General features: G+C 46.0%; 1 protein-coding gene across 1 annotated transcript in view; it reads left to right on the forward strand.

The window, feature by feature from the left end:
• CAT9 (cationic amino acid transporter 9) overlaps positions 1–22,705 on the forward strand; it is a 128,889-nt gene that overhangs the window by 79,454 nt on the left and 26,730 nt on the right. The window contains exons 5-6 of the mRNA XM_086514600.1: positions 8,294–8,470; positions 8,547–8,789. Coding sequence (XP_086370726.1) covers positions 8,294–8,470; positions 8,547–8,789 — 420 coding nt within the window. The remainder of the gene's footprint in view (positions 1–8,293; positions 8,471–8,546; positions 8,790–22,705) is intronic.

Genomic DNA, 22,705 nt, shown 5'->3' on the forward strand with positions numbered 1-22,705 from the left:
GTTGTACATATGAGTAGTCATTTTGGGCCATTAGCATTATCTTTACGGAGTCATTTTAGAGTGAGTCTAGACACAGAGCACGTCTCCACCATCCCTGCACATCTGAGCCTCGACGCCCCATTGTACCTGAGAGTCCTGGGCTGGAGCTGAGTGTGCTGCCATGCCAGAGTCTGTATCAGTTCTTTGAGCTAGTCGAGTCATTTGTTGTGGTCTACTGTTGCTGTTGTGTGTCTCTGTGAGTTCAGTTGTTGTCTATTGTTTCCTGTTTTCCGTTTGTTTTGAGTGAGATTGTCACGCACATTGCACTGAGGAGCACCCACTGTAGAGAGCACGACACACTATCTGCGCTACACCTACGCCCACACCAACCATCATCAACTTGACACTAGAAGAGGAGCAAAGGAGACGTCTGCGGGCTTTACACGTAAGGATATGTGGCCTCAAAGACCAAGATAATGTGGAGGAAGAGGTGAAAGAACTCATGACTCTAGTGGGGGTCAACGAGCAGACGCATACGAGGGCCTGGAGAGTGGGCACAAAGAAAAGCGGAAGCAACGGAGAAACCTTGAAGGAAAGGGCGCTGGAAGCGAAGGACTTTATGAAGAAGAGACCGACCCTAAAGAAGACTGCCATCTTTCTTGGAGATGACCTCACCCTCTCGCAGATTTCTCATATGCAAGAAGTAATGCCGGAAATTAGAGCAGCAAGGGAAAAGGGGAAGATTGCTTTTTACAGAGATGGAAAGGTGGTGATATTGGAGCGACGTCCCGCATGACGGTGCGAGACCTATGGGACCACACTAAAGATGGCAACCTGGAATTGTAACGGGTCACTTCATCTTGATGTAGGGGCCTTTGAAGATAGCTTCATAGGGAGAGACATCATCTTCTACTCTGAGACGCATCAAGCCCCTGGGCAATCCATGCCACATGTGAGCGGGTATAGATGGGAGACAGCCTGCAGACAAGAGACCAGATCAGAATACCGAGGACGAGGCTCAGGGGGAGTGGCAGTTCTATTCATATTGGAGCTGCAGCCGTTGATATATATAGCGCGCAAGGATGAGCATGCTAGGTACATGTGGGTGAGGCTCAGGGCAGAGATGGGCAGACACCTCTACATTGCTATCTGTTACTTTTCTCCTAGTATGTCAGTATATGCATCACCTAGGGGACAATCCCCCTTTGCTATTTTGGATAATGACATATGGGAGTTTTCTAAGGATGGTGACATTATCATACTAGGGGATTTCAATGCTAGGACTACCCACCACCAGACAATATTTTATGATACCTCCGAGGAAATGCTTAGGGAGCTGGACGTTACAGAGATGGGTCTATCCAGATTATCACAAGATGAGGAATACACGGAATATGGCAGATACTTGATAGATATGGGAACCGCACATAGATTGGCCATCTTGAATGGCCTACAAAGATTTTCAACAGCTGGAGGTTTTACTTGCATTCCACACCGACATGGTGCCAGCACAGTGGATTATGTTATGGCCCAGCCATGTCTCATTCCATTCTTTCAAGATTTCATGGTGGGCACTAGGCCAGTTGGAGTGGCAGTTGATCGTGCTATCTTGTCCTTCACCCTAACGTTTCAGTTCAGCACAGCTCCATTAGGAGAGGTCCCTACACACGTCCGGTATACCTTCATGAGGGAGACAGACTCTGTGTATATGGATGAGATATACAAGAAGCTATGCACCCAGGAGCCAGGACGGCCACTAGATGAACTCACTCAGATATTGACAGAGACGCTCCATGATGCAGCATCAGAAGCATACCCCCACAGCCAGCCTACATGGAGACGATCTGGAAAAATGCCCCAGAACAGTTGGTATGATGAGGAGTGTAGAGAGATGAGGGTCAAGTTACAGAGGGAAGTGCTCATGGGTATTACCACACATAGACAGTCATGGATTATCTTTCGCCGCCTAGTGCGACGAAAGAAAAGGGCTTTTTTATCCCAGCTAGTGCAAGATTTGTATCAGTTATTTATAAGTCAGGACTCAGGCGAAGCATGGAGGCTATTCCACGAACATTCACCACCACCAGCGGTCACCTCCACTGAGACATGGGGGGAATATGCCACATCTCTCTACACAGTATCAGGACAACCACCTCTGCGAGACCCACTAGAGACATGCCCGGAGACATGTTCTTTCTTTACTGCCGAGAGGGTAAGGAAAGCTATTGACAAGATGAAGACAAGGAGAGCACATGATCATGATGGTCTGGTAGTAGAGCACTTCATCCATGCCAGAGATATGCTTGCAGAGCTCCTGGCTATGATGTTTAATCGAGCCATGTATGAAGGCTTCCCCGAGACTTGGAGTATGTCCACGATTGTGCCTATTTTCAAGTCAGGAGATTCCATGATTCCCGAGAATTATCGCACCATCATGGTTGGTCACACACTAGCTAGGTTGTATGCATCCATTCTTGAACAGGAGCTGAGTAGATGGGCAGAGCGAGAGGGCATAAGAGCACCACTGCAAGCAGGTTTCAGGAGAGGTTTCTCCACTCTTGACCAGATTCTGACACTCAGAGCTATTATTGAGGAGGGTAGACACCATGGCAAGAGGATCTATTGTAGCTTTGTGGATTTCCACAAAGCCTTCGACACAATGCCGAGAGCTAGACTTATACGCAGATTACAGGACATGGGTGTGCCTACAGAGCTGATTTGGGGGATTCTGGCTCTATACAAGACAGTGATGGGGCGGGTAAGCACCATTGAGGGAATGTTTGGCATGGTCCTCTCCACTATTGGAGTAAAGCAGGGATGCCCCCTATCCTCGACTCTTTTTGGGATGTATGTGGATGAGTTTTCGGACTATGTAGAGCGTCAGGGGGGCTCAGCTAGCAGGGACATGGATTCCGCTGTTACTATATGCTGATGATATTGTGCTGATTTTTGACTCTCCAAAGGGGATGCAATGTCATTTGGATGCTCTGCATACATTTGCTCGTGACAGTGGATTGTCTGTCAATCTGGGGAACACCAAGGTTATGGTGTTCAACACCACACCACAGTGGGTCAGGAGGTCGGCACCCACATTTATGTATGGCCAGGAGGTTGTGGAGTACACAGATGCATATACTTATCTTGGGGTAGTCTTCGTTGGACCGGTGTTGTCACTAAGGAGAGCATCAGAGACTAGACTGACGAGAACATCTGCAGCTTTGGGAGGACTAGAGAGGATGTGTTCGCAGGTTCAATTTCAGGAACCGCGAACAAAGCTTTGGCTTTTTGACACTCTAGTGACTCCAGCTATGCTCTATGGAGTTCAGGTATGGGGACCCTCAGTAGACCACCAGGGGAGATCTGGCAACACAAACGGATGGAGATGTATGGAGAGGCCTCTGGTCTCCATGATCGCTCGGATGATTCGGGCTAAGGCCTCAGTACCACATGAGATTATCTGAGCGAGCCAGCCCCCCCCCCCCCCCCCCCCCCTCGTGGTGGAGGCATTGGCGAGATCAGTTTCCTTTATGCACGGTCTATGGGATCTCCCCAGGGATAGATACGCTCGGCTTGCCCTGGAGTCATCTCGACAACTAGCTCTACAAGGCGATACAGCATGTTGGTATGGACAGATGACAACATGGTTTGAGTCGCATGGTCTCAACGTGAATAGATTACCTCCGCTTCAATACTCCCTGGATGCACCCTCTCTGTCCCTCACACGGACAGAGATCACCAGACTCATACGTCAGGATCTGATTCAGCTAAATACCAGGAGCACATGGATACAGCCGACACAGGAGCTAGGCACGAAGATGGCCTTCTACAGAGAGCATCTTCTCCAACTCACGGAGGACGGCTTTGTGACTAGGCCTGCATACATGGACACACACTTATCTCATGGGATATGATGCGCCATTGGACAGATACGGACATCCTCACATCAGCTCCAAATCGAGACTGGTCGTTTTCGAGCGGTGCCGGTAGGAGCTAGGATATGTCACCTATGTAACTTAGAGCCAGAGACAGAATTGCACTACACATGTCACTGCCCGGCATACTATGAGATACGCGGCCGCTTCCACTGCCTGTTCAGAGAAGGGTTCGGACCTTTTTCTAGAGTCATGAGATACAAGGATCAGAGGTGTCTCGGATTGTTCCTGCTAGAGCTGCGCAGACTTAGAGAGAGCTTGCTGAGGACATCAGAGGAAAGACAGTCTCAGAGACGAATCACAGATTTCTTTACTCCAGCCAAAGAAGAGCCAACGGAGCAGTCATTACAGCAGATCTTAGAGCCTACTCATACTAGAGGTACACTGCTTGATCGAGCCACGGAGCTTGGCAGATCCAGACGTCCACCACCTCGGGGGTTTCTCGCTACCGACGAAGGCTGCAACAAAAGATACAGATCACTCTAGCTCGACATGCAAGAGGCCCAACCAGAGTACTGACCATGGAGGAGGTCGATGAGATCCGACAGCGATCGATGAGAGATTTCATCTGAACCCACAACCCCCCCCCCCCCATTTCCTTTCTCCTTAGTGTTTTAGATATAGTTCTTTGTAACTCTGTAATTTCCGTACTCAGACATGGTATCAGATTCACCAATTGTAACTTTTTGGTCTCATAGGTCGTTTTGGCCTTTTGAAGACGTTAATATAACATTTCATTCCATCTCTCTCTCTCTCTCTCTCTCTCTCTCTCTCTCTCTCTCTCTCTCTCTCTCTCTACACAGCATCGACGGAGGTTGCATCAGAGGATTCGGATCACTTTTGCTCGACATGCACAACACCCGGTCAGACTACTGACCATGGAGGAGATTGATGAGATCTGCTAGCGACCGATGTTGGATCTCCTGTGATTTACCTATCCCAGCTAGTTGTTTAGCTGCTTAGTCCACACCTAGCAGTTTAGGATTCCATAGTATTCTATTTTGTCATTCTGTCATTTTGTCATCTTGTTACTCTGACTTTGTATCAGATCCACCACACTGTAACTTTCTGGTCTCATAGGTCACTTTGGCCTTTTGAAGGAGACGGCTCTATTGTTGCAGTGTGGATTTTCGCAAAGCCTTCGATACAGTGCACAGAGCTAGATTGATGCGTAGAGTGCTGGAGATGGGGGTACCCAAAGAGTGGATTTGGGGGATCATGGCTCTATACAAGTCAGTAGTGGGGCATGTACGCACTTCAGAGGGGATTTCTGATTTGGTTCACTCCACTATTGGGGTGAAACAGGGCTGCCCGCTATTTCCTACACTATTTGGCATGTATGTCGATGAGGTTGCTAACTACATTGAGAGGGATGGTGATAGAGGAGCACAGTTGGAAGGGACATGGATCCGACTATTGTTATATGCTGATGATATTGGGCTGATTTCTGACTCCCCGGAGGGGATGCAACGTCACTTAGATGCTTTGTACACATTTGCCACGATAGTGGATTGTCATTTAATCTAGGAAAGCCCAAGGTTATGGTGTTTAACACCACACCACAGTGGGTCAGGAGGTGATGACTTTTACATATGGCGAGGAGACGGTGGAGTATACAGATGCATACACCTATCTTGGGGTAGTCTTCAGTGGACCGGTCAGTGGACCGGTGTTTTCTTTGAGGAGAGCAGGAGAAACTAGATTGACGAGAGGTTATGCAGCCCTGGCAGGACCAGAGAAGATGTGTTCGTAGGTTCAGTTTCAGGAACCTCGAACAAAGATGTGGCTTTTTGACACTCTAGTGGCTTCAACTATGCTCTATGGGGTTCAGATTTGGCGACCCTCGGTAGGCCACCATGGCACATCTGGTAGCACTGATGGATGGAGATGTATGGAGAGGCCTCTAGTCTCTATGATCTCTCGGATGATTCGGGCTAAGGCCTCAGTGCCACATGAGATCAGACCGGCCTTTATGGACACTCATTTATCCTATGGGATACAATGTGCTATTGGTCAGATGCGCACATCATCGCATCAGCTAGAGATTGAGACTGGCAGATTTAGAAGAGTACCAGCAGAGGCTAGGACATGCCAGTTGTGTCATATAGAGCCAGACCCTGTGTGACAATGGAGCCTGAGACAGAGTTACACTACCAATGCCACTGCCCCGTCTACTACGAGATACGAGGCCGCTTCCACTGCTTGTTCAAAGAGGGCTTTGGACCACTCTCCAAAGTCATGAGGTACGAGGATCAGAGATGCCTGGGTTTGTTTCTGCTCGAGCTGTGCAGACACAAAGAGAGCCCGATGAGAGGAGAGGCCAGTGAGTCTCAGAGACACATCACAGACTTCTTTAGAGCAGACACGGGATACTTGGAGGAGCTACTACCACAGCAGATCTTGTCGCCTCACACTAGAGGCACACTGTTCGATCGAGCGACTGAGCTTTGCAGATCCAGACGCTCAGGACTGCGGAGGACTACACAGCATTGATGGAGGCTACATCAGAGGATTTAGATCACTTTGGCCCGACATGCACGACGCCCCGGTCAGACTGTTGACCATGGAGGAGATTGATGAGATCTGCCAACGACCGATGCTGGATCTCTTGTGACTTGTGATTTAGCAAAATTTTTATTTTATCATTTTGTCATTTCATTTTGTTACTCTGACTTTGTATCGCATTCACCACATTGTAACGCTCTGATCTCATAGGTCATTTTGGCCTTTTGAAGTCGTTAATATAACATTTCATTTCATCTCTCTCTCTCTCTCTCTCTCAGAGGATATGCAACGACAGTTGGATGAATTTCACAATTTTGCAAAGGATAGTGGGTTGTCTGTAAACCTTGGTAAAACCAAGGTTATGGTGTTTAACACCGCACCACAGTGGATCAGGAGATCAGCTCCAACTTTCACATATGGTCAGGAGATTGTAGAGTATTCGAATGCATACACTTACCTTGGGGTTGTCTTTACTGGGCCGAGGTTTTCTTTGGGGAGAGCAGCAAACACTAAACTGACTAGAGCTTAAGCGGCCTTGGGAGGATTGGAGAGGATGTGTTCGCAGGTTCAATTCTAGGAATCTCGGACAAAGTTATGGCTCTTTGATACTTTAGTAGCCTCAACTATGTTGTATGCGGTGCAGATATGGGGACCTTCTGTAGGCCAGGATGGTTGACCATTGGAGACGTATGGAGAGGCCCTTGGTATCTATGATCTCTTGACTGATCAGAGCCAAGGCCTCCGTGCCCCATGCTATCATTCGAGCAGAGCTAGCTGCCCCTCCTATGGAGATTGAGGCGCTTACTAGATCAGTCTCCTTTGTGCACAGCTTGTGGGATACTGCTAGAGGCATATATGCTAGACTGACCCTTGAGTCTTCCAGACACTTGGCTCTTCAGGGGGACACTCCATGCTGGTATGCACATATGACATCATTGTTTCAGATGCATGGCTTCACCATGGACAAGCTGCCCCCTTTCCAGTACTCTCTTTAGACACCATCGATGTCTCTTACACGGGTGGAGATTACTAGACTCATTCGTCAAGACCTCATCCAGCTTGATACCAGGAGGACATGGATAGAGCCGCCACAGGAGTTGGGCACGAAGATGGCCAGAGACAAAGCTACATTACATATGTCATTGCACAGTGTACTATGAGATTCGGGGCCGTTTCCACTGCTTATTCAGAGAGGGTTTCGGTCCTTTCTCTAGGGTCATGAGTTATGAGGATCAGAGATGTCTTGGGCTATATCTACTTGAGTTACATAGATATAGACACACTTTACTGGGGAGAGCTAGAGAGAGACAGTCCCAGAGACAGATTACAGATTTCTTTTCACTAGATATGGGACAGCCAGAGGAGCAGTCGTCAATGCAGAGCTCACTCATTCGACCACTACCGGCACTCTCATCGACCGAGCACTGGAGCTACGGAGATCCAGACAGCCATGATTGAGGAGAGGGGCTTCTAGTAGTAGTAGTATTTTTGTTCTAGTCTTTTTGTACCCAGACATGGTATCAGATTCACAATTTTGTAACAGTTTGGTCTCATAGGTCATTTTGGCCTTTTGAAGACGTTAATATAACATTTCATTTCATTTCATTTTGAAGACGTTAATATAACATTTCATTCATTTCTCTCTGTCAGTTCAGGTTGAAGGATGAAACTTCTGTTGATTTGGCATATTGTTGTTTCTGCTATAGAGACTTCAATGATCTTCGGTTTTTGTCTTGAAACTTTCTTGATTTAGCATTGCAGATAACCTAAAAGTTGTGTTTTCTGTTGCCGCACTTGTATTATGTAGTACACTACTTGGTTTTTGTAAGACGCAAATTGCTACCACAAACAAGCTCTGATTGGTGAAATCTTTTCAGTCACGCCTGTATCTTGGTCTGGGACGGGATGGACTTTTGCCGTCTTTATTTGCAAGAATCCATGTTAGACACCACACCCCTGTTATGGCTCAGATTTGGTGCGGGTCAGTTGCTGGAGTACTAGCAACGTTTTTTGATGTCAGCCATCTTTCTCGCATTCTCTCTGTGGGAACCCTGGTGAGGCTTTCATACTCTCTTTAGCATTAGAATGTTGCTAATTTAGCCAGCCTCTGATAATGATCTTTATGAACAGTCAGGATACTCAGTTGTCTGTGGTTGTGTCCTAATCTTGAGAGCATCACAGAACGATATCTCTGAGGAAAAACCTGAAAGACATTTTTTGACAAGGTCACAAGAAGCTACTAGTTGCCTTGTGGGGGTTGCCCTGTGTGGTTTTGCGGTTGGATTGTTTTTTAGGTTCTCTTTGCACTACGCCCTAATTATTGTGGGCTTGTTGGTTAGCATCGGATTAGCGGTTCCAATGTACATTCGTCAGGTAATGTCAAATTTTTAGTACCTTTTTTATTCTGAAAACTGCTTTAGGATCGTCTCTGATTGTTCTTTAGAATTTTCTTTTTGTAACTTAGTCTGTTGAATTCTCTGTTTTATGGACAAATTTCTTTTTAAAGTACTCGATGGAGCTGACAACTTTTAAAAAACAATGGAAGGGCATAGACCAGCTCCACTCTTCAATATTCTCAAGAAAAAAAGTGATGACTGAAAAAGGAATTCCTTCAAACTCATGGACTTCAGAGCTCATAGGGTATCTAACTTTGAGAGAGGCGTGTGCATATGCATGTAGGAAACATGATACCATTATTTCACTGCAATGTTGATGGCTTGATGCCGTGTCCATTAAGCAGATTGATGCAGTGTCCATTAAGCGGTTTGATCTTTTTCTCTCCAAGAAACGTGTACCCCAGAGTTTCTCCTTCAACTGCTGGATTGAAGCTAGGGGCTGCAAATCTCTCTCCTTAATTACAAATCCTCCGGCTCTTCAAAGTGAAGGACTTTCAAGCATGGCTGGACTCACCCAATGCATCTAATTTGCCACTTAATTTGAGCTCAATCAATCTATGATAAGATCCTTCACCATAAAAAAGAAACTTTCATCTGATTTGAAGGAGAGGATTAAATTAGAGGAGCTTATAGAGATATCTCAAGGTGGACCACTGGGAGATTGATGGGAGAAAGAGGAACTAAAGACACAAGAATATCACTTTCAAACAGATGAGGTAAGAGAGCTTATTGAAAGCTGGCCGCTTTTTGACCTCATTCTTAGGAATACTGAAGTGTAGAGCAATCTGCCTAAAATGAGGTACTGTTTTTGAATCAAGAAGAGAATGGTTATGCAATAATCAAGTCTTCAAAAGGGAGAGGTTTTACAAACTTAAAAAAAAGAAGTGGAGGAAAGAGGCAGATGTGATGTGCACATGGGCTTGGTGAGCCACGTGGACATACTACTACGACTCAGAGCCAAACCTAGATCGGAAACCCCTAGGGATTCTGGGTCGGCACCTTTGTGAGCTTGTTTGCAGGACCTGCATGTTTGGACAGACCCATTAGACGAGTCAAGAGCTTTAAGGGCGCTTGCTCTCAGCCAATCTGGGCGTTTTGGAGCAGCCCTATCAGAAATCCCTCTGCATTGCCCTCAAGCAGCCTTGGTGCTGGCATATTGGCAGAGAAACTCAGCCGCGACCTACCCTTTCTATGCGATTAGTTTTTGTCCTCGCTAACATTGAGACACCCCTAGAACCAGTCATTGCTGCTAGCCGTTTTGGAGGCCTCAGGTCTGCCGCGAATCAAGCAGCCATGGGCAACAACACTAGAGGGTATTGGCTGCCCATAAGGTGGTCCTTGCCCTCTGAGTTTTAGAGGTAGCATCTGTCACCAGCGTGTGACTACTATCTATCCTTTTTGTTGATTTCTTTCTTATTATCTATTTACTTTCACTTTTTGGAAACACCCCTCGGGAAATCTAACTGCCCTGCATTGCATAGCTAGTGTGGAACTGTCCAGAGGGAGTCCAGGCCTGAGGGCAAGAGAGCACTAAGGTTGGACAAGGACTATGGTTAGCCAAGTGGGGTCATTGACTAGCCAAAGTGGAATCCTTTGCTACAGAGGCTACATTTCAGTTTTGGATGTGGCCACAGTGTACAAAGAGGGTCGGATGACCTAGAAAGATATAATGGCAGCATCTCCTAAAATTTAGGGAACTGCTATTTTGGGACCTGAAAATGTCTTCGCGTCATTACGTGCAGTTTGACATGGGGATCATTTTGTTACTCTGTGGCCAAGTCAACAGAGGCTGCAGGTGAGATATTTTTAGACCCGAGGGTCTAAAGCGGGAAAATGCACAAATGAGTGACACTTGGCACTCTGAGGCCAGTTTACTACTTATAGAGAAGGCAAAAACGTGATTTATAGCTGGGAGGCTCATTTTGCAAGTCTCTGTCACAGGTTAAGAGCTATGGAGTGCTTGCTTTCCCTCTTATGCACAGTGCGGTGCCAGGAGTGATGCCCTGCACGCTACGCACTGCCCTCTCTCTCCCCTTTGGCAGTATGTTATGCCCCTCTAGTGGGCTTTTCATTTGACCAATGTACAGTTGTGTGGGTTCATGCGCGATTGCCGAGGCAAGAGCCTCTTGCACAGGTACTGGATTAGCTAGCGGCTAATCCCCCCGCAGGTACAGGTGAATTCGGAGAGGTTTCACGCCAAAAATCTCGTCCGATTCAAAGGGCAAGTAGCCCTACAGGTGCGGGAGCTCGAGGACTTGCTAGGGATGCGACCGGCACGCAGAACGGAGCCCGAAACAGTGAATTACAGCCTGCTGTGTATTTTTGCAGGTTTAGGGTTTTGGCCCTAAACGGACCCTAATACCCCCAGGAGGTTCGGGGACGCAAGGGGACCGCTGTAAAGGCGATCTGGCGCATTTTCAGGGCTGAAAACAGAGAATTCAGCGTGCTGCAGATTCTCGCCAGGTTTTGCAAAGTGCCCGTAGGCGTCGGGAAAGTCAGTCAATGCGTGGGAATACTGACCGTGAAGGGTTCTAGTACAGTTATGCTGCCGAAATCAGGCTGGAACAGTGGAAATTCAGCCGAGTTTGTGCGGGGCAGCTTGTAGGGAACCACAGCGTTTATTCCCTCTTTTGAACAATAAAGAAATACCGAAAGGGGCGCCTAAGTTAGGGGCCAATCTGGTGTCCGTCTACTCATACAGGTGCAATCTAGCAGCCTGTATCCCTCTCCCCTTTGTTGTGTCTTGAAAGTACAGGTAAAATAGACGACTAATAATGGGTGAAAGCTAAATCAAGGTTTAAAGTAAAGTCTACCGCCCTTTTTGGATTGAACAGGCCGGTTTCATGGTTCCATCGACGGGATTAAATCACTTTTTTCCATAGAAGTGAGCCTTGGTCAGTTTTGGGCTTGAAGACACAGGGGATCATAGACCAGACACAGGGAATTGTAATTATGGCTGACAGACCAGATGATGTGACTGAAGAGGTTTCCTCTTCACAGGGTCAACAGACACATGAAGTGGGTGAGTCCTCAAGACCACCACAGACTGATGATGATATATTCAGGACCCAGTTGGCTACTGCTGTGGCTATGTTCACACAAGTAATGCAGAACCCAAGGTTTTTAGCCTTTCTGCAACCTCCTGTTCCGTCTCAGCAAGTTGGGTCACTGGATCATATTCAAAAGCCTGTTAAGGCTCGAGCACAGGTGATTCATACCGCACAGTCAATGGAAACACCTGTACACTTGACGGAGAACATGCAGTCTCCACAACGTATGCCTAAGGTGCAAGAACAGGTGGCTGAGATGCCAGTTTTTCAAGCTGTACCAATTCAGCCCGCCACCTTTCAGCAGCCTATAGCTGGTTCTAATGGGCAGGGAAGCAACTTACAGGCTATGCAACAGGTCTTCCCACCACCTTCAGTACACCCTGGCTATTTTGGAGGTGGATCGGTATTTCAGAGCATGGCTGGTCATGCACCTGGAAATCAGTTTTATACGCCAGGAACAGTGTTTGGGGGTGCTCAAACGATGATGCCTAACCCCATGTATGGTGTCACAGGCATGCTACCAGGGTTTCAGAGCACTCAGGGACAATTTGGGATGCCACAAGCAAGTTTTGGTATGGCTGGAATTACAAATCAGCAGCCAAATATGGCATTTCCAGGTCAAGTTAATAGCGGCCAAGGAACACAGATGAACCTTAATAGTGTTCCCATGTTTCAGTCACTTCCATATGACAATTTAACGCCGCTGGAGAGGCCAACTCCGTACAAAGAAGGTGGCAAAGGAGTGTCATTCACGACCTTTACAGGGTTTGATGACAGGAAGAAGGCTCTTTCATTCCTCCAGCAGTTTGACAAGGCCTATGCAGGGGGAAACTTTACAGAGGCTTCAAAGGTCCGCAAGGCAGCCACTTTCTTGACAGGGAATGCGGGACAATGGTGGACAACTTTATTGCTTCAAGGGCAAGCTCCGTCCACATGGATTTACTTCAAGCAGATTTTTGCAGCAGCTTGGTTATCTGATGATTTCGAAGCAGATGTCATGACAGAATGGCACCAGCTTAATGCTGCCACTTGCAGAAATCTGGATGATTACAATCGGAAGTTTTGGAAAGCTCTACTTCCAGTAACTTCCTATAGGTTTGTGCCATTGACAGAACAGATTGAAAAATACTGTTGTGGCCTACCCAAAGGATTGAGAAAATACTGCACAAAGACCAAAGTCACTACTTTGACGCAGCTCATCGAGGTAGCAAACACTGGCAATGGTTTGCTCAAGGGAGAAGATTGTGAATTTAACACTGGCGTCAAGGCAGGATCAGGCAAGAAAAATTCAGCCAAGAAGCACGTTCCCAATGAGGCTCCTAAAGGGACTCAGGAGTCAGCCAACGCAGGGAAAGACAAAGCTACGGCTGAATCAGAAAAAGGACCAGCAAAGAAATGGAAAAGACGTTTTCCTCGCAAGTCAGAAGAGCAAAAGAAGGTCCTGAGGACAGAGAACAAATGCTTTATATGTGAGCAGCCTGGCCACATTGCTTACAACTGTCCTACAAAGAAAAGGCCAGTTGATTCTGAAGACAAGGAAGACAAGAAAGGAAAGAAGCCCATGGCTGGTCTAGTGCCAGATATGGTGGGCGACAAGCCAAATTCAGATGCAAGTGAGCTTTGCAGAGCATGGGGAAAGGTTAGGGATCAAACAGTGCTTATCTTCTTTGATCCAGGTGCCAAAGCCAACTTTATTTCCCCAGAATTGGCTTCAAAGTTGGGAATCAGACCGGAAGAGATGGGGTATACAGCAGAGGCAGGTTTGGCATGTCCTGGCCATACAGAGGCTGTGACACCCATCATTGGAAAGTTGCGTCTACATATCCAGTCCTATGTAGATGCTGAAGAATTTTACATCATGCCACTGGACGGATGTGATGTGTTGTTAGGTATTCCTTGGTTGTTTCGTGTACAGGGAATCCTGGATGCCTACAACAAAAAGATCACTGTACAGAGCAGGGGAAAGACTCATATTCTGGATGTAAAGCTTAAAGGGGAGTCTATTCCTACTGTATCAGCTTCTGCTATTACTTCTGTAATGAAAAAGCATCTTTCTGCGTACTTGGTTTTTGCACGTGAAGTGTCAGATTGTGATGAATCAAATTTATCTGTGCTAGATAAAGAAAGGTCAATGTTTTTACAACAGTATAGTGACTGTTTTTCCGATTCATTACCGTCTCAATTACCGCCAGAGAGACCCGAGGACCATGCGATAGATTTGGTGCCAGGCTGTAGCCCACCAAATAAGCCTCCGTACAGGGTTAGTGCGGCTCAGCAGAAAGAGATAATGGGCCAAGTACAGGAGCTGTTAGAAAAAGGGCTGATTCAGCCCAGTTCATCTCCATTCTGTTCTCCAGTATTGTTGGTGCAGAAAAAAGATGGCTCATGGCGTATGTGCATCGACTACCGTGCACTGAACAAGAATACCATCAAGAATAGGTTCCCTATACCTAGAATTGATGATATTATGGACAAATTAGAAGGAGCAGCTATGTTTAGCAGGATAGATCTAAAGAGTGGGTATCATCAGATCCGCATTAGATCAGAGGATGTGCACAAGACTGCTTTTAGAACAACGTTTGGCCTTTACGAATTTTTAGTGATGCCCTTTGGTCTCACAAATGCTCCTGCTACGTTTAATAGGATGATGGACAGAATTTTCCGTCCACACCAGCAGTTTGTTGGTACGTTCTTTGATGACATGATAGTCTACTCAAAGAATGAAGAGGAGCATAGGCATCACTTGGCCATTGTGTTCAAAGAGCTACGCAGTCATAGGTTGCTCATCAATGCAAAGAAAAGTGAGTTTTTTCTGGAAGAGATTCACTTTCTGGGACACATTGTCTCAAAGGATGGTGTCAGAATGGATCCTGCAAAAGTTGAAGCGATCAAGTCATGGCCAAATTTGAAGACGGTGCATGATGTCCGAAGCTTTTTGGGACTATGCTCCTATTACAGAAGGTTTATTCGAAATTTCGCTGAGATTGCTTCACCTTTACATGCTCTTCAAAAGAAGGCAGTCACCTTCAGATGGACACAGAAAGAGATTTCAGCTTTTAATCTCTTAAAGGAAAAGATGACTTCAGATCCAGTCATTGTGTTGCCGGATCTTAGGAAGTCATTTGTGGTCCAGTGTGATGCCTGCGGTAGTAGCATTGGTGCAGTGCTAATGCAAGATGGCAGGGTAGTAGCCTATGAGAGCAGAATTTTGCAAGGGCCAGAGATGACCATGCAGGTCTATGAGAAAGAGTTACTGGCTGTGATTCATGCGCTCTTAAGTTGGAAACACTACCTGCTAGGTGCAGATTTCGTTGTCCAAACGGACCATCAGACCTTGCGATACTTCTTGACACAAACAAAGTTATCTGAGAAGCATATGCGATGGGCAAATATCTTGTCCATGTTCCATTTTCAGATTGTGCATGTGGAAGGCAAGAAGAACGTTGTGGCCGATGCCTTGTCAAGGAAGCCACAAATTTCAGCTGTGTCGATTCCTTATCATCATGAACTTGATGATATGAGAGAACAGTATGCAAATGATGAAGATTTTGCAAGGGTCTTCGAGCAACTAATGGATGGACAACGTCATGAACACTATCTTCTTAAAGACGGGTTCATGATGATGCATGGCAGATTGTGTGTCACAAAGCCATTGCGACGCAAAGTTATGGAAGAGAGTCATGTCCCACCGTATGCAGGGCATCGTGGTATCGATGCTACAGTTAAAGCGGTAGAGACATTCTTCTATTGGCCTACATTGAGAAGGGATGTGGATGCCTTTGTGCGAGAATGCCTAATATGCCAAAAGGTCAAGTTTGACAGGCCAAAGGCACCAGGGTTATTGCAACCACTACCTATTCCAGATAAACCATGGGAAAGTATTGCTATGGATTTTATCTTTGATCTTCCAAGAACGCAGACAGGAAATGATGGTATTTGGACCATTATTTGCAGATTCAGCAAACAGGCTCATTTTATTCCTGTCAGGAAGAAGATAAAGCCAGATCCGATGGCACGCTTGTTTATGAGCAATATTTTCAAGTATCATGGCATGCCACAGTCGATTATTAGCGACCGTGATCCACGCATGACTAGTTTGTTCTGGAAAGGCTTGTTTGAGAATATGGGTACCACGCTCAAATTCTCTTCGTCATTTCATCCTCAAACAGATGGACAGTCAGAAGAGGCAAATTCTACTGTCCTAGATCTGCTGAAGTGCTATGTGTCAGAGCATAAAGGAACGTGGGAGCAGTATTTGCCATTGGTGGAGTATGCATACAATAATACAGTGCATTCATCAACTGGCAAGGCACCTTTTGAGATAGTTGAAGGTGGCAAGAAAGTTCCTCCCATACTGCATACAAAGGACAAGATATTTGAAGCAGATAAGTATGTTCAAGACATGGATGAAATGTACAAGAAGGTCAAAGTGGCCTTAGAAAGGACTCAGGCAAAGCAAAAGAAAGCAGCTGATCGTCACCGTCGTGAAGTGGTATATTCACTTGGTGATTGGGTGCTTCTACGGTTTGAAAAGGCAAGGTTAAAGAAGATGAAGGGCAAGGAAAGACTGTTTCCAAAGCTCAGCATGCGTTACTATGGGCCTTTTCAAGTGTGCGACATAATCAGTGATGTTGCATATAGGCTGAAATTGCCTGACAGTTGGAAGATTCACAATGCGTTTCATGTGAGTCTTCTCAGACCCTATGTGGGTGATGTGCCAGAAGATATGCCAGCTGAAGATCAGCCGGAAGTCGAGGAACTTGACGAGATCTTGGTCCCGGAACAGATTTTGGCACACAAAGAAAGGAAAGTGAAAGGCAAGGTTTTTAGGCGTTACTTGGTAAAGTTCAGAAACTATCCACCAATGGATGCTAAGTGGATGGAAGAAGGTGAACTTGCAGAGTCACCAACTGTGTTATCACTTTACCTGGAAGCCTTCGATTTGCAACCTACCTTGACCCCTTGAGTTTCAAAGCTAAATGGATTGTCAGTGTGACAATGGCTTTTGAAACAAATGATGTACATGGTATTTAAAGTGAGCTCAAATCAAATACCTGTTACATGAATGTTAGAGCTGTACAGATTGTCAGTTTGGCAATTGCTCTTATGGAATGTCCAAAAGTTTGGTTAGTGCTATAGAAGTGAGTATTTCTTGTCAGTCTGTCAAGGATACAGTGATTGCTTCTATTAAAGAGTACATGTGTAACTGCATTCTTAAACTGTCGGTTTGGGTATGCTCGAAAGTGTTACGGGATCCAACGTGTACTATAAGACAGTGGCAAAATGTGCAGCTACCATTTTGTCATTGGAAAGTTAGTGACTCAAAGCAATGGCAGAGTGCGAAGCTACCACTATGTCATTGGGACAGGGTTCACACGCAAGCAATACATGAGTCGACGAGGTGTTGAATACACCAGGGTTGACAATGAGCATGTATGTGTCGTATATGTGTCGACATGTGTTGACTACATCAGTGTTGACAGTAAGCATGGACGACATAGATGCAAACGAGGACGTTTGAGATTTCAAGAGGGGGGTATGTCACCAGCGTGTGACTACTATCTATCCTTTTTGTTGATTTCTTTCTTATTATCTATTTACTTTCACTTTTTGGAAACACCCCTCGGGAAATCTAACTGCCCTGCATTGCATAGCTAGTGTGGAACTGTCCAGAGGGAGTCCAGGCCTGAGGGCAAGAGAGCACTAAGGTTGGACAAGGACTATGGTTAGCCAAGTGGGGTCATTGACTAGCCAAAGTGGAATCCTTTGCTACAGAGGCTACATTTCAGTTTTGGATGTGGCCACAGTGTACAAAGAGGGTCGGATGACCTAGAAAGATATAATGGCAGCATCTCCTAAAATTTAGGGAACTGCTATTTTGGGACCTGAAAATGTCTTCGCGTCATTACGTGCAGTTTGACATGGGGATCATTTTGTTACTCTGTGGCCAAGTCAACAGAGGCTGCAGGTGAGATATTTTTAGACCCGAGGGTCTAAAGCGGGAAAATGCACAAATGAGTGACACTTGGCACTCTGAGGCCAGTTTACTACTTATAGAGAAGGCAAAAACGTGATTTATAGCTGGGAGGCTCATTTTGCAAGTCTCTGTCACAGGTTAAGAGCTATGGAGTGCTTGCTTTCCCTCTTATGCACAGTGCGGTGCCAGGAGTGATGCCCTGCACGCTACGCACTGCCCTCTCTCTCCCCTTTGGCAGTATGTTATGCCCCTCTAGTGGGCTTTTCATTTGACCAATGTACAGTTGTGTGGGTTCATGCGCGATTGCCGAGGCAAGAGCCTCTTGCACAGGTACTGGATTAGCTAGCGGCTAATCCCCCCGCAGGTACAGGTGAATTCGGAGAGGTTTCACGCCAAAAATCTCGTCCGATTCAAAGGGCAAGTAGCCCTACAGGTGCGGGAGCTCGAGGACTTGCTAGGGATGCGACCGGCACGCAGAACGGAGCCCGAAACAGTGAATTACAGCCTGCTGTGTATTTTTGCAGGTTTAGGGTTTTGGCCCTAAACGGACCCTAATACCCCCAGGAGGTTCGGGGACGCAAGGGGACCGCTGTAAAGGCGATCTGGCGCATTTTCAGGGCTGAAAACAGAGAATTCAGCGTGCTGCAGATTCTCGCCAGGTTTTGCAAAGTGCCCGTAGGCGTCGGGAAAGTCAGTCAATGCGTGGGAATACTGACCGTGAAGGGTTCTAGTACAGTTATGCTGCCGAAATCAGGCTGGAACAGTGGAAATTCAGCCGAGTTTGTGCGGGGCAGCTTGTAGGGAACCACAGCGTTTATTCCCTCTTTTGAACAATAAAGAAATACCGAAAGGGGCGCCTAAGTTAGGGGCCAATCTGGTGTCCGTCTACTCATACAGGTGCAATCTAGCAGCCTGTATCCCTCTCCCCTTTGTTGTGTCTTGAAAGTACAGGTAAAATAGACGACTAATAATGGGTGAAAGCTAAATCAAGGTTTAAAGTAAAGTCTACCGCCCTTTTTGGATTGAACAGGCCGGTTTCAGCATCCAGCCAGGTGGTCGTAGATTCTGTTGCCAAAGACGACACACTTATCTGCATTTTTGCAGTCATTGGCCAGCCATTATATCTGCTAGTGTACATTCAATGTTTAGACCTAGAGTAGATGCGTCAGTCCAAGAGTTTGCAGAATTTAGCCAAGAAGAAGTAGCTGTCAACACCCAAATTTTGCACCTAGACGTCGTCAAGAATCAGCTCCAAGAGGTGCCTTGTCTTGCAAGAGTTGCTTGGAGCCATTGGGTAGAGGGAATTCAGAGCGCCAGAGAGAGAATGGTTTTTTGTACGCATTGCGCAATGTAGAAGCAAATACCACTCTAGGATATCAAGGTGGCTTGTATGCTGAACATAAAACGAACCACTGGGGTGGTGCACAATGCCATGTGATGCGACCATGGTCCTTACTAAAGAGAATTGAAGATCTCATGTGTGAGGAAAGGAGCATCTATGCTGCTCCGTTGCTGTGGAGGAGCCTGCTGAAGTATCCCATCGACTGTGAAGAGTATGCTGCAGCTCAGTCCAAATGGCTGTCAAAGTGTGGATGTGCTGTGAGCCCAGAATGTGAGTACAACGAGCCTTCCACATGGTCCAAAGAGTGATGCTGCAGATTGTAGTAAAAACTATATCCCGCTGGTAGTTAGAGATGTACTTTACAGCCGGAGTCTTTGAGGAACTGTTTCTGGTTTGTCCATATGATCAGCCTGTATGGATTGCAGTTTGTTGTTTGTTGATTAGAGTGGGCATACATGATGGGTTTGTGATGTGGGGGGATAGTTGCATGGATTTTGCAATTTCTGGGGGGGTCTCACACCTTTTTCGAGGGCTTGCCAATAGATCCAGTCTTTACGCTTGCTTCATTGGGATATAGACCGGGCACTCTACAGATGATTCTAGATGCAGGTCAACATTTTGACCTGAATTGAAAGTTGGCCCTTGTATGTAAACACCTTGACGCTTGGAAGTAATGAGGCAATACCTTGGTGGATAGGGAAAACAAGCGATGGATCCCTCACATTGAAGAAGAAGTCTTTAAACGTTATACTTGAGTGCCACATTACTTTTGATGTAGTCCTCTTAAGATTAGAAGACTGGCATGTAGATGCGTCTCTATGGTCTAGGTTATGAGCAATTGATTGATGGCTCTTTTGCTTACAATATAGCCCCTATGGAAAGACCTCTTTGTAAAGAGCCTATTGTCGACTGTACTGTGTAAAACTCTCCAATTGTGGCTCTATGGCATATGGATTATAGTGGGCTACATAGCAAAAGGGAACTGGGCTGAACAAGATGTGAACAATCTCCTACAACAAATAATGTTGACAACACAGTGGTCAAGTTCTTGCTTCGCCTAGGATGTCCTTGTCGTCTATGCATAGTGGTGCTTGCTAGGAGGTAGAAACACCAACCTCTTCTAGTCTTAATCACTAAGTGCTCAGGTGAGCGATGCCTCCTCTCAAGTAGCACCGACAATTGGTGTGCCATTGGCCATTAGGTTACTTCAAGTTTAACCTATCGAAGCCTTAACCACACGCATAGGTTATCAATTTTCTTAACTGTTGTGAGCGGGATGGAAACACACACAACGCGTCTATAATGACCCGACACACACTCTTGGGATGATACACACACACACTATGGGGCACCACTCGGCTTACACAACCCACCTGGCCGAGACAGGGAACACACCGATGGAGTGACAGGAGAGAGACTATCCATTTGCCCACTCCACACACACACACACACACACACACACACACACACACACACACACACCCCCAAAAAACTCAGCTCAAAAGAGGATAATTTCTGATGTTTAGATACAATTGAGCTTGGGCCAACACCAATGGGGCAAATAGCTCACACAATATGGGTAAAATATGCCAGATACAATCACAAATTGGAGCAGAAGCTTCGCTTATAGGAGAAACTTACACAACCAAAACAGCAGAAAAACAGTGAGGAATTTGGCAAAATAGACAACGCCATCGCGTCTGGAACGGCCCAAAACCCCAGTCTACAATGTCAAAGTGCTCAAATCCGACCTTGGATGAGCAGTTTATGGCCAAAACAGGGTCCAAAAACAACAAAAACTCAGTTGCGGCTGTTCCTCCTCTTCTCTCCACGTTTTTCCTGGTCTTCTCTCTGGTTTTTCAGTTCCCACACTTAGCTTTATTACTTGGGCACCTTTGGCCTTTTAGTTGACCTCAAACGGATCCCGAACAGGCCAAAAAGTGGCCTTGCAACGCATAGTTGTCACCCTGCTGCATCCATCCGCACACCTGACACTCAGCTTTTTCCAATAATGCATCCCGCCAACACGTGAAGTGGCTCCCGAATATAGTTCTGATGATGGCCTTTTTGCATAATTATCACAAGAAAACACCCACGTTGTGTCCGTACTTATCCACGTGCAAGTATTGACCCCATTTGACCTCCTGACGCCATTAGAAGCCATCTGACGCACCTGCTTACTTCATGGCATCGGCCCGCGGATAGCTTCCTTGAGAAGTTTTAGGCGCTACCAACTCCTCATTATTATAGATAAAACACACTGATACTAGTGACGATGAAAATCGATGCACTATGTACATGCTGTCCTACCTCTACACATGTGGGCCTCACGTAACCACTTGGCTGTGGAAATGGGCAATTCTTTATTCGATGCATAATGCATGGGCATGTACATATGCGCAATCACTTCTTCCAAAAAACTCCTAACATAATTTGCCCATCCCCTAGCTTACTAGATCATTCATGATCAGCAACAGCAAAAAGAGATATGAGACTCGCCGCGTCACAGGTCTCCTCATCTCTCACCAACATTACTTGCTCCACAAACAACTCATTTTGCTCCACCATCATTAACCTGGCATGATATAATTTAAGATGCAATCCATTTACCCTTGACTTATGTAAAATCCCATCGAGGTTAGCCAGCTGATATGTACCATTCGGAAAACACTCCACTACCTTGAAAGGGCCTTCCCACTTAATTTGAAACTTCTTTTGGAAGGTGTTGTCCAGCTTACTGTTTTGCGCTAAGTCATGCTTCTTGATACCCTTACTTTTGACCTTTTTATTTATCTTTTCTAAAGCCTTATCTTGCATTTGCCCATAATGTTCCAATGCGCTCATCCTATCCAACTGAACCTCTTGTAACTGTAAGAGCCTCTCTTTGAATGCATCACTAGGCAGCCCAAGTAGCTTCTCTAGCATCTTTACTGCAAGCAACTCTACCTCCACCGGCAATAGTGCTTCCTTTCCAGATGAAATGGAGTAAACCTTGTACCGGTCTTCACCGAAGTACGGTAAGCCCATAATGCACTAGGCAATTCCAAGTCCCAATTCTTTCCTTGATGCTCTGTCACTTTCGAAAGAATTTGTATCAACTCACCATTGAATCTTTCATTTAAGCCATTTGCGTGTAATAAGGAGTGGTATGCTGGTGCCTAATCTTCATCTTCGCGCATAAGAAGTCTAGCAGTTTAGCTCTAAATCCTGGCCCCTTATCTAAAAGTAGCTCCAATGACACCCCAAACTTGCAACATATTTCATCATACACAAATTTTGCCACATCCTTTGCAGTGATTTGTTTTACTGCTATAGCCTCTGCTCATCTAGAGAGATATTCCACTGCAGGCAAAGTATAGCTTTTGCCCCTGCTTGTGATAGGTATAGTACCTATTGCATCAATCCCCAACTTTTCAAACACATCAAAGGCCATAATGGTTTTTCGTAGCTCTGGCTTCAACACTCTCTTCCCAAATGCTTGACACCTATTGCAAGACCTACACCAATGGTAAACATCCTTGTGC

The sequence above is a fragment of the Adiantum capillus-veneris genome, chromosome 6 (assembly GCF_014529385.1).
Source record: "Adiantum capillus-veneris isolate H3 chromosome 6, ASM1452938v2, whole genome shotgun sequence".
NCBI lineage: Eukaryota > Viridiplantae > Streptophyta > Polypodiopsida > Polypodiales > Pteridaceae > Adiantum > Adiantum capillus-veneris.